We start from the raw sequence: 12,336 nt of genomic DNA on the forward strand, positions 1-12,336 counted from the left end.
CTGTTCTCAGTCTCCCGAGCTGTGGCTCTTCCTCCTGCACTGTCTTTGCACTGAGCCACCAGCCACAGTCAAGACCCTGTGACCACCTCACCCCCACTTCTTCCTGACTTGCCCACCCTAAACTCCTGCGCTACCCATAAGACTTTCTCAGCTTCTGGCTACTGAGTGTCCTAAAACAAGTAGCTGAGCCACAGAGTCTCCACTGTAACATGTGTGCTCTGTAGGATTTAAAAATCCTTTTGTTTACTGGGCCTGGTAGAGTAGGCCTGTCTCCCCAGCTCCTAGGGATGATGGGTCAAGGCATGATGATCACAAGATGAAGGACTGCCTGGGCTACAGAGAGAGTTCAAGGCCAGGCTGAGAATGCTTAGCGAGACTCTTTCTCAAAATTTAAAAAAAAAAAAGGCTGGGAATGTAGTTCAGTGGTACAACACTTGCCTAATATGTGCAAGGCCCTTGGTTCAACCTCCATCCAGTACCAGGAAAGAACCCAGGGATGAAGGAAATCCTTTTGTTTAGGTCTGATTAGTTTATTTGTCCCCACAATGATTTCAGCCACTTCTCAAACATACAAGACAAGGGGATTTCCCAACCCCAAGTACTTCTCTTCTTTATACTTCCCATTTCAACCTCACTTACCAACAAGTTGATCGTGATACAACTCCAGGCAAGAGGACACAGAGAGAAGGACCTCACTTATGCAAGAGGAAAAACACATACAACTCCTTTAGAAGGACCAACAACAGCTTTCTCTAAGAGGTGGAGTTATACATGATTTTCTTTGCATTTAAGCTTTTCTTTGTGCTTTATAGTTCTCATAATCCCCATGGTTCACTTCAATCAGAAAAGTATTAAGTGTGGGTGTTTTGGTTGTGATGAGAGGCACTCTGAAGAGGACCAGGGAAGGCACTCACGGGAGCTTCGTCTCCAGGACCCAGCACACACAGGCTGGCTTTCAGGTAGCCTCTGGCCCCAGCAGAGAAGTCATCAGGGTCACACAGCAGCAGCCACTTCCTGAGAAAAGCATGACCTGCAGGAGACAGTAGGCACTGGTGATCCAAGCGCAGGAAGGGAAAGTCCACAGCCAGGTCAAAAGTCCAAGAGTACTAACAGAAACTTCTACAGCAGGCACTGAAAGACAAGGCCAGGGCTACTTTTCCACTTCCTCAGGAAGTGACTAGATCAGCATGAAAGGAGGGGGAGGACAGATTCAGTCAAATGGCCTGCCCCTGGGTGAGGGGAGCCCCATTCCAGCAGCACTGCCAGGCTCTCCAAAGAGCTGGATCCTGAGTGGATTGGCCAAGACTGAGTTGAGGGCTCCATCTTCCTCAGGGCTTGCTTTACATAGAAGATGAATCCCTGCCTTCCCTTCCAAATTCTAAAGCCCAGGAAGAGTGATCCTCAAAATGCCAGGATTCAGCCCAGGGGATGAGAAACTCACGGGGCTCACGATACACAGTGCCCACGTCCATCTGAAATCAGAGAAGAAACGAGTCAAACTCCTGCTGCTGAAGTACAAGCAGAGCACACCACCCCAAGATGACTCCATTAAGTCATGTTTGCGAAGGACACGTGGAGATGCAAGTTGATGCTCATCACTGGATGCCACATGGAAAGAACGTGGAGTATAGTAATATGTGGCTTGGTCAAGTATGCTTGCACACAGAAAGGAGAGGGGAAAAACAAAAACAAAATAGCAATGATGCTATCTCTGGGTGGTAGATTTGTGTGATTTTTATTTGTTTTTATTATTTCTTATATTTCATAATTTCCTATTTAAAAGCATAGATGGGCTGGGAGCTAGCTTAGTGGTTAAAGGTACTTGTTTGCAAAGCCTTCAGGCTTGGTTCAATTCCCTGGTGCCCATGTAAAGCCAAATGCACAAAATGGTACATAGGAGAACCAAAAATGTGACAGTTCCTGCACAAACATCTAAAAATGGGACCGTTGCTAATGCTAGAGATAATAAATCTAAATTAAATGGGTGAACATAAAAAAAGAAATGAGAGGTGCTGTGGGATTGAGCTGGGATAGAGAAGGTAATGTACATGGGACCAAAATCCAATATTGTATCTATTAAAATTAAATTAAAATTTTTGAAAAAAAATGGTACATAGGCCTACAGTTCATATGCAGCAGGAAGAGACTCTGGCATGCCCATATGCTCGTTCTCTGTCTCTGTCTCTCTGTGTCTCAAATAAATATAAATAAACAAACAAACAAACAGCATAGGTTATTAGGATTTGTAGTGGGAGAGGATTTGAACTGTGGAGGAGAAGAGTATGCTAGAATTTTCCATAGATTCCATTCAACTACTTTGAACCCAAAACTGATCTAAAAAAACAAAGTCCAATTTTAAATAACACTTTTATAATTAGAAAATGAACTCAAGTTTCCAATAAAATTTAAATTAAAAAAAGAAAACTTTAACTTAACTCTTGTGTTCTCAGAACAAGAATGTAAAGATTGTTACAGGTGATTTATATATATGATCTCATAATGAGTGTGGTGATACACATCTATGATCCCAGCACTTGGGAGGCTGATGCAGAGGGATCACCATAAATTCAAGGCCAGCATGGATTACAGAGTGAGTTTTAGGCCAGCCTGGGTGAGAGAATGAGACCCTGTCTCAAAAATAATAGCAATAATGATAATAATAATAAAGTTTCATTCTTTGTTACTATTGTGGAGAGATTTTCTGAGTTGGGAGATTTTCAGGGGGATTTAGGGAGAGAGCCCACCCTGCATGTCATCTACAGTGTTCCCAGAAGCAGAAAGAGTGAGAACTGACTGTTTCCAAGTAAAGAAACAGTTACCCGGAACTCTCCAAGGAAAGCATCTGTCCTGAGGGAACAGGAGTCGACCACCTGCAGGAAAAGATGGAGTTCCTGTGAGAGTGCTGTTGAGGCTGAGTCCCACCCAGAAGCTCTCCCCTTTCATGTAACAGTGTGATTGTTAATCTTGGTTGTCGATTTGGCAGTATTTAGAATCATCATGGAAACAAATCTCTGAGCATGTCTTCAAGGAATTTTCTAGATTAAGTTAATTGACTTGGGAGGACCCAGTCTAACTATGGGCAGCATTATCCATGGGCTAGGATCCAGGATCCAGACTGAATAAAAGGAGAAAGTAACTCGGGAGACTGAAGTAGGAGGATCACTGTGAGTTCAAGGCCAGCCCAAGACGACATAGCAAATTCCTGGTCAGGCTGGGCTACAGCAAGACCCTACTGCAAAAAAAAAAACAAAAAAAAAAAACAGAAAATAAAATAAAAATTAGAGAAAGTAAGCTGCACACCAGCATTCTTCTCTCTCCCTTCCTGACTGGACTGAGTGTGACCAGCTGCTTCATGCTCCGGCTGCCATGCCTTCACCACCTCGAGGGACTATGACCTGGAGTTGTACCCCTAAATAAGCCCTTCCTTCCTTAAGTTGTTTTAGTCAGGTATTTTGTTACAGCAATGAGAAAAATAACAAATACAGTCTACTCCAGAGACCATGCTAGGCAATGTCTCATACTCATAAGAACCCCATGAGTACCTCCTAATTCTAACATCCCCCCACCAAGTTTATAAATGAAGGCAAGTCGGTGTAGGGAGATCACAAGGCATGAGCAGAATCACACCAGCCCATAGCAGAGGCAGGACAATAATGCAGTCAAGCACCAAGCACACACACCCTCCTGCCAGACATGGAGGAAACTGAGGCCCAGAGAAAGAAAGCCTAAGCCAGAGCAAGTGCCAGGACTGAGAAAGCCAGCTAAAAGCCAGTGTCTGCTTCCACCAGGCACTTAAAGCTCCTGACCTCCAATACTCAAAGATGCTATGCAATAGGAATGTTTCTGTTACCAATAAAATGTCTGTGGGTTGCCCACTTTGGTGCCAGCCTTCAAACAATCCCTTCTACATGTATACACACTCACAGGCATGCGAACAGACACATACACCAACATCACATGTTCACACACATGCAGGCTGCCCACAGAGAACACTTGGATGGTTGAAACGCACCGTGATGAAAATGGGTTCATCGAACAGCTCTGCGGGAGAGTCAAACATGTTGAAGAAAAGAGTCTGTCCATTCAGAGAAAAAAAGGAGACAAATCAGCATTTCTGACCCCCACAGCCAGGCAGAGGGGCTACAACCCCCTTGCCTCAATGCCTAAGTTGAATCCATTCAGAAAAGATGAATGTTTCACCCTTGGCCTCACAGAGATTGGCACCTCAAGGGCAGGGATGCCAAGTGGCAGGAGCTCTGGGCAGGAATAAGATTAGAACCCTTCTCTGGGCCTTCTAATAATATTCCCCCCTCCTGGCAAATCCATCCCCCTAAATGTATGGCTGGGTATGTGTGCTCTGGGCTCCCCATTTGGAATTCCTACCAAGGTTGTGCCCTGAAGACCAGTGTTTGTTTCCCACCTCATTGAAGACAGGACTGTTTCCTTTCTGGATCCGCGTCCGCTTGGTCTGCCCAGCAGCTGTGACCTTGACCACAGGCTTGATGTTCATCCCCAGCAGCTGGCGCCCCTCGATCACCTGAACTCTGATCTGAAAGCCAGATGAGACTATGAGCAGGAGGAGGGGAAGACAAGCAGGAAAAAGAAACCACACATCCCTGTCTGTGAGACCAGCTCATCACTGGCTCTAGGGAAAATGACCACAGTTATTCTAGAAAGACCTTTTACAAAAATAATCATATCCTTCCACCAAGCTTCCTTGCATCTAGAAAATTCCAGAGCTCCATAGAAAAACTGCCAGGTTGCCTCAAAAACGTCGCCCTAAGCCCCCTGAAACAGACAAATAGATTGCTCCCCACCCGCTCCCTGCTACTCTCAGCACAGGCCCCAGTAAGGACGCCACTAAGACTGATTGTTTTTTTAACTATGAGCTGGCCTAGTTCTTGTTGTACAGGCCACACTGACCTTGAACTTGGGGCAATCTTCCTGCCTCTGCCTCCAAAGTATTATGATTACAGGTGTGAGCCTCCATGCCAAGCTCAATACTGCATTTTAAAATGGCTTGAACATTGAACATTTAGGAAGGGACTTTTTGAGGCACAGTCTCATTGTAGCCCAGGCTGACCTGGAACTCACTCTGTCACCCAGGCTGGCCTCAAACTCATGGCAATCCTCCTACCCAAACCTCCCAAGTGCTGGGGTCAAAGGTGTGCGTCACCACACCTGTGAACATTCTTTGCTAGCAGTTCCCTCAAAGGAATTAAACAGTAAGATAGCCCACAATCATCTTGATTTTCCCCTCATTGCTGGAAATGGGGTTCACACATACTGTGGGCAAGCACTCCAGCACAGGCTACTCTCCAGCTCTATTCTTTCCATTATTAGGTTCAGTGCTCTCTTATATTCTGAGAAAGAAATTAGGTATTTTCAGCAAAGAATTTACATGAAGACCTCAACAACTATGCTTTCAAATGTTAAGTCACATTTTAAAACATGAATTATGAAATATTGGAATAATTTTCAATGAAATAGATGAAGATCCAGTTCCAGTTTCTAATGAGTTGTTATTTATTGACAAATTCTTTTTAAATTATTGATATATTTATTTATTTATGCAGTGCTGGGGATGGACACCAAAGCCTTACACATGCTAGGAATGTACTCTACCACTGAATCACATCTCTAGCCTTTGGTGGTTTTTTTTTTAATAAATGTTTTATTTTATTTATTTGCATAAAAAAAAGAGGCAAACAGAGGTGGGGGAGGGAGAGAAAGAGAGAGAATGGGCAGACCAGGACCTTCAGCTGCTGCAAACAAACTCCAGACACACGTACCACCTTCTGCATCTGGTTAATGTGGGTCCCGGGTAATCAAACTGGGTCGTTAGGCTTTGCCAGCAAGCGCCTTAACTGCTGAGCCATCCCTCCAGCCCCAGCCTTTGGTGTTTTATTGTTGCTTTGTTTTGAGACCGAGTCTTACTATGTGCCCAGCCTTGAACTCGGTGTCCTGCTGCCTCAGCCTCCAGCTGCGGAGACACGCCACCATGTCTAGAGACCAGCTCCCTTCTTTAAAATAGTTTTCAATGGATATTTTATAGCAATATGAAAATGGATGTGTAGTTTTTATTCTCTTTATGTTGTAGTTTCCAATTTTTTTCTAACAAACATACATTTTTAGGAAGAAATAAAAAATAATTAGAAGCCAGGCATGGTGGTGCATGCCTTTAATCCCAGCACTCAGGAGGCAGAGACAGAAGGATCACCATGTGTTCGAGGCCACCCTGAGACTACATAGTGAATTCCAGGTCAGCCTGGGTCACAGCAAGACCCTACCTCAAAAAATAAAAAAAGAAAGAAAGAAAGAGAGAGAGAAGAAGGAAGGAAAGAGGAAAGAAGGAAGGAAGGAAAGAAAGGAAGAGTAATAAAACCACATTCTGGAAACAATATGGGAGCTATAAGTTTTTCTCTTAAAGCAAACTAGTTCTACCCAGGACTTTTCCTTGTCTTACTACTACATGATTCAGAAGTGAAATCAAGTTCTGTTTGTTTGCACAAAATAGAGACTTAAGTTCCCTGCTCTTAATCTGAAAAGCAGTTCTGAAGAGTTAAATATCACTAAGTGGGACTGTAACAAAATATTTAAAAATTTGATAAAAAAAGAAAAGAAAATGATCAAATTTAAAAGCAAAAAAGGGGCTGAAGATATTGCTCAATGGTAGAGGGCATGGGTTCGACCCTCAGCACCACAGTAAAATAAAATTATAAATTAAAATAATAAGGTAAACTTTTGGTTTAAAATGTTTTATGTGTTAATATCAATGCTTTTTATTCTGTGAAGAGTTTGGACAACTTGAGATTCTACACAATTTTTAGAAAACTACACAGTTGGAAGCAAGGGGACATATAACAGCAAGATCTGGACAGAGCCCTTAGACTTAGGCATCTTGCTAAAATGCAGCTCTCATTCAGCAGCTCTGGGTAGGAACAAGTATCTGCACTTCTGAGCACCCTGGCTGAACATGGCAGGGCATGTCTATAATCCCAGTGCTTGGGAGGTAGATGCAGTAAGATCAGGAGTTCAAGGTCATGCTTTGCTACACAGTGAGTTTGAGGCCAGCCTGAGCTACCTGAAGTATTATCTCAAAAACAAAATAAAGTGCTCCAAAGGCCCTGGTGCCGCTGCTGAAGGAGCAGCACAAAGCTTACCCCCAAGATGAAGACTAGTTACCAAAACAAGAGACTTGGGGCTGAGCTGAATGTGTTTGTTTGTTTATAGAGCAAAACTTTGGGCCTGGGACTGTTCTGGTGCCCCAACACGAGAGAACGCCTGTTTATCAGCTGCCTGCGGTCCAACAGGAGCTACCCTGGGATCCCAGAATCTTCCTGTGACCGGAAAGCCCCACAGGCACGCGACACCAGCTCCTGCTACCCCTCACCTGGAAGTCCTGTGGCTTGTCAGGCAGCAGCTTTTTGGGTGGGGCTCCACTTCTCTTTCTTTTTCTGCCAGGGTGGTAGGGTGGAGGGTGGGAAGGTGGCTTCTTTGGGGTGGTCGGTGCTCTGGGGCCTCCAGCTGCACTCTGATCCAAGAACGGCTCGGCCTCATCTTCAGTAGGCCCCTGATCCTCAGTGTCTTCCTCACCTCCTGTGTCTGGAAGGATGGGTCCCTCATGAGTGTGGTATCCCTTCTGTCCTTGTCCTTGGGTCCCAACCATCCAGAGGGATGACCAAAGAGCATGGATACTGAGACATCCCCCGCCTCTGTTTCCCTCCCGTGGTGAGCCAGGATGGAAGAGGGTGAAGAAGAGCAGCTCCTTGGGCAGTCAGTCTGTTAGTCAGAAGGAAGAAGACAGGATGGCCCTGGACCACCCAGCCCTCAGGACCTGGCCTCTGGCCACTGGGTCCCCCTCCAGACAGCAGATGTGACAGCAGGTGAGATGGTTACAGGTGGCAGGATCCAGGATCCATTTGGCTCTGGCCACATCTCACCCGTGGGGATGGGCCACTTCTTTCCAGAGTATCTTGTATCCACAGTGCTATCACTGAGCAGGGACCAAGTCTCGGCCCGATTCTGTCCCCCACCTGGCATGTGGCAGGGCACAGCCCCAGGGGAAGGACAGGAGGGAACTGGGTGAGACAAGCCGTCTACTGCAGCCCTATCCTCACCTTTGCTTCCCTGCCCAGGTAGTCTGGCACCAAACTTGGAAATAGCTGGCCCTTCTCACCACCAACCAGGCTAGGCTGAGAGCCTCCCCTGGTGGATCAGGCCGTTCTCAGCTGGTCTCAGACTGTCTAGGGTGCTCTGTTCTCCTCACCATCTGTCCCTCTCCCTCTCTGAGCCTAACCCAGCTCTCCTCTGGCTCTTGGAATTCCCAAGCTGACAAGCTCAATGATTTCTCTCTCTGGTTTGGGACAGTGCTAAGCTAATGATATAGCACTCTATGCCTCCCACTTCACAGAGCCCCGTACTGGACTGGTCTCCCAAACAGGCTCAAGCATACCTAAGGCAGGGGCTGCTCAGGTTGTCACACTGAGTTGCTTCTAGTCCCCTTCTAGAATCTCTAGAGTCTTCCCCTAGGCAAATGCTCACTAGCCAATCCAGGTAACTTCTTCATTGCCTCCAGAGGCTAGGCCAGTTTCAGCACCCAGGCCACCAGGGGCAAGCCAGACTCTCTGGCAGAGGCAAGTGAAAGAGAGCTGAGGTAGGCACACATTCCAGTTAACACAGTCTACTCATTTCACAGATGAGTATCTGTGGACCCAGAGTGGGAAAATGAGCAGCCAGAGTCACATAGCTCAGTATCAAAGGCAAGACTGAACTCATGTACCCTAACTTTGGTACCAGGCTCTAAGTAAATGTCGCACTCATCACTGCTGGAGGCAGGCAGCGGAGCACTGGGCTCTGAGAAGTGGATGTAGTCAAGTATCACCTAGACAGAGGCCAACAGTTACATAGCTCTTGGAGCCCAGCAGCAAAGAATGTGAGCCTGGGCCAGACTAGCCCTTTCTGAGGAGCTAGGACTGGGGGAATGGGGTCCTCATACTATGACACGCAAGCTAGGCTGTCTCCTCCTCCCCTCTTTCCACATAGCAGTTCTTGGGACTCCCCACCCACCCGTGGCCTTCCTATCAAGCCAGACCAGGCCCTGCTGGCCTCCTTGCTGTGGACCCTGCAACACCATTGGTGGGCTCCTCACCAGCCACTAAGTCCATGTCAGGCAGTGTGGGGGAAGGGGCTAGAGAAGCAGGTGGCGGGAGCAGGGGCACAGCTCCAGGGGGTGGCGTGTAGGACACCTGCAGAACCAGAGAGGCCTGGAAGAGATGAAAAACGGCAGAGAGTTAGCATGCCTGTATCCCTCTCCAGGCAGAATGGCCCTAACAAGGGCAAGTCCACTGTCCTGGATCTGTGTAAACTTGGGCCAGGTCTGTACACTCCCTGAGGCTCAGCTTCCTCAACTGTAAAAAGAAGTGTTTGTGGGGCTGGAGCGATGGCTCCGGCTCTGCCGGTAAAGCACTTGTCTCATTAGCATGAGCTGAGTTTGAGCCTCGAGACCCACATAAAAATGCTGGGAATGGGCTGGAGAGATGGCTGAGTGAGCCAGATGTGGTGGCACATGCCTTTAATGCCAGCACTCAGGAGGCAGAAGTAGGAAGATCACTATGAGTTTAAGGCCAGCCTGAGAGTACATAGTGAATTCCAGGCCAGCCTGGACTAGGGCAAGACCCTACCTCGAAAAAAAACAAAAAGAGAGAGAGTGAGATGGCTTAGCAGTTAAGGTGCTTGCCTGCGCAGCCAAAGGACCCAGGATGGATTCCCCAGTACACACATGAGCCAGTGGTGAATGAATGAATCTGGAGTTAGTTTGCAGTGGCTAGAGGCTCTGATGTACCCATTCTGTCTTTCTCTTTATCTGCCTCTTTATTTCCCTCACTATCTCTCCCTCATAAATAAATATTAAAAGACCCTACCTTGTGCCAGGTGTAGGGGTGCACACCTTTAATCCCAGCACTCAGGAGGCAGGGGTAGGAGGATTGCTGTGAGTTCACGGCCATCTTGAGACTACATAGTGAATTCCAGGTCAGCCTGGGCCAGAGTGAAACCCTACCTTGAAAAAAAAAAAAAAGAGAGAGAGAGACCCTACCCCAAAAAAAGTAAATTAAAAAAATTTAAATGCTGGATATGGGCTGGAAAGATGGCTAGCTGTTAAGATGCTTTCCTGCAAAGCCTAATGACTCAAGTTGGATTCCCCATGTACTCACATAAAGCCAGATGCACAAAGTAGTGCATCCATCTGTAGTATGTTTGCAGTGGCTGGAAGCCCTGATACAGCCATTCTCTTTTCCCTGTCTCCCTCTCTCTCTCTCTCTCTCCCCCTCTCCCTCCCTCTCTCTCTCTCTCTCTCTCTCTCTCTCTTTCTCCCCCACCCCCCTTGCAAAGTAATTAAGTAATTCGTTTTTTTAAATGCTGAGTGTGGGCTGGGTGTGGGTGGTACACAGATGTAATTCTAGTGTTGGGGAGGCAAAGACAGAAGCATCCCTGTGAGTCACTGGCCAGCCAATCTAGACTAATTGGCAAGCTCTAGGCCAATGAGAAACTTTGTCTCAAAAAAGGTGGACAGCACCAGCTGTGGTGGCACACACCTTTAATCCTAGCCCTCTGGAGGCAGAGGTAGGAGGATCGCCATGAATTTGAGGCCACCCTGAGACTACATAATGAATTCTAATAAATTCTAGACCAGCCTGAAGTAAAGACGCTACCTCAAAACATATTAAAAAAAAGTGGGCAGCATTTCTGAAGAAAGACACTGGAAGTTTCCCTCTTTCTTCCACACACACACTTGTGCACACACACCCAAGCACACGCATGCACACATACTTATACATATAAATGCTCATTAACAAAAATATGAGGTACTACTGGCAACAGCATCTCCCTCAAAGATCAAATGAAAATAAAATTAGCATCAGGGGTCCTACATCTCTCAAAGGTTTCAGGGGAAAGTCCCCGTGGCCACTTTACTCAACAAGGACCCATTCTTCCCCAGAGGCAGCTCAGCTCAGCTCTGCTCTGCTCTGCTCAGGCTGCAGATCCCACTGGAAGATTCTTGGATATCACTCACCTTGCCAACCTGAAGCTTTCTGAGAAGTACCCTGACCCCAGTACGTGCTCAGCCAAGAAGACCGTCCCTGGTCACACATTCACATGGCCAGCGAAGGCCGCCTGGCCTCCACTGAGCCCCACCTTGACACTGCGCCATTCACGGAAGCTTCTGAACCCAAGAAGAAACTAGAAGCTCACAGACCTTTAGCCCGGCCACCCAGGCACACAGACTAGTCAGTGCCATGGAACCTACCTATAATGCCAGCACTTGGGAGATGGAGGCAGGAGGATCAGGAGTTCAAGGTTATTATCTGCTACAAAATGAGTTCAAGCCCAACTCAGATTATATGAATCCTATGAAACCCTGTCTACAAAAAAGATAATCAACCATGTAACAAATGCTCCATTTTTTAAAGTTTGGAAAGTATAAAAATGTTAAAGAAGAAAAATAATTTAGTAAAAAAGAAATTGCCAAGATCCTTCCGATCTTCACATGCTGATATAATTCTCTCCCTTTCTTAAGAAGTAGTTTACTCAGTTTCAGACAATAATCATATTCCCAGGTTTTGATAAATTCTTTCTTTAATGTTTTATTTTACTTTTATTCATTTATTTGAGAGGGAGAAATAGGCAGACAGAGAGAGAGAAAATGGGCACACCAGGGCTTCCAGCCACTGCAAACAAACTCCAAATGCTTGTGCCACCTTGTGCATCTGGCCCACATGGGTCCTGGAGAATCAAACCTGGGTCCTTTGGTTTTGCAGTGCCTTAATTGCTAAGCCATCTCTCAAGCCTCAGGTTTTTGTAAATTATTTATAAACATGTAGTAATACCTATAATCTGTATACCAGTACTCAGGAGGCAGAGCAGGAGTACAGCACAAGGTTAAGGGTAGCATGGTCTACATAGCAAGTTCCAGGACAACCAGGGCTACACAGAGACAAGTTTCCAAACACAAAGTGGGGTATCTGCCAGCACAAGCATGAGAACCAGAGTTTGGATCCCAGTGCTCATGTAAGTGTTGGGTGGGAGCGGCAGTCCACATGTCATCCCAGTGCTTGGGATGCAGAGACTAGGGATCCCCAGAGCAAGCTGGATAACTAGATGAGCAGAATCAACAAGCTAGGGGTTCAAGTGGCCTCCACACACAGACATACACACACCTGCACATGCCCCCTCTCACGTGTTTCCCCACATGTATAAACATGCACAGGTGTATACACACACACACACAGCACATGCACACACACAGACCACATACATATGGAAAAACTCTTCCTC

The 12,336-nt window shown here is 46.4% G+C and overlaps 1 protein-coding gene across 10 annotated transcripts in view; it reads right to left on the reverse strand.

The window, feature by feature from the left end:
* Positions 1-12,336, reverse strand: part of Dysf (dysferlin) — a 258,409-nt gene that overhangs the window by 160,716 nt on the left and 85,357 nt on the right. For all 10 annotated transcript variants that reach the window (XM_045151445.1, XM_045151441.1, XM_004668296.2 and 7 more), the window contains exons 5-12: positions 9,152-9,266; positions 7,944-8,036; positions 7,394-7,605; positions 4,421-4,549; positions 4,013-4,075; positions 2,820-2,870; positions 1,442-1,472; positions 915-1,030 (exon numbers count right to left, since the gene is read on the reverse strand). In XM_045151445.1, the coding sequence (XP_045007380.1) occupies positions 915-1,030; positions 1,442-1,472; positions 2,820-2,870; positions 4,013-4,075; positions 4,421-4,549; positions 7,394-7,605; positions 7,944-8,036; positions 9,152-9,266 (810 nt within the window). The remainder of the gene's footprint in view (positions 1-914; positions 1,031-1,441; positions 1,473-2,819; positions 2,871-4,012; positions 4,076-4,420; positions 4,550-7,393; positions 7,606-7,943; positions 8,037-9,151; positions 9,267-12,336) is intronic.

Source organism: Jaculus jaculus, chromosome 6 (genome assembly GCF_020740685.1).
Source record: "Jaculus jaculus isolate mJacJac1 chromosome 6, mJacJac1.mat.Y.cur, whole genome shotgun sequence".
NCBI lineage: Eukaryota > Metazoa > Chordata > Mammalia > Rodentia > Dipodidae > Jaculus > Jaculus jaculus.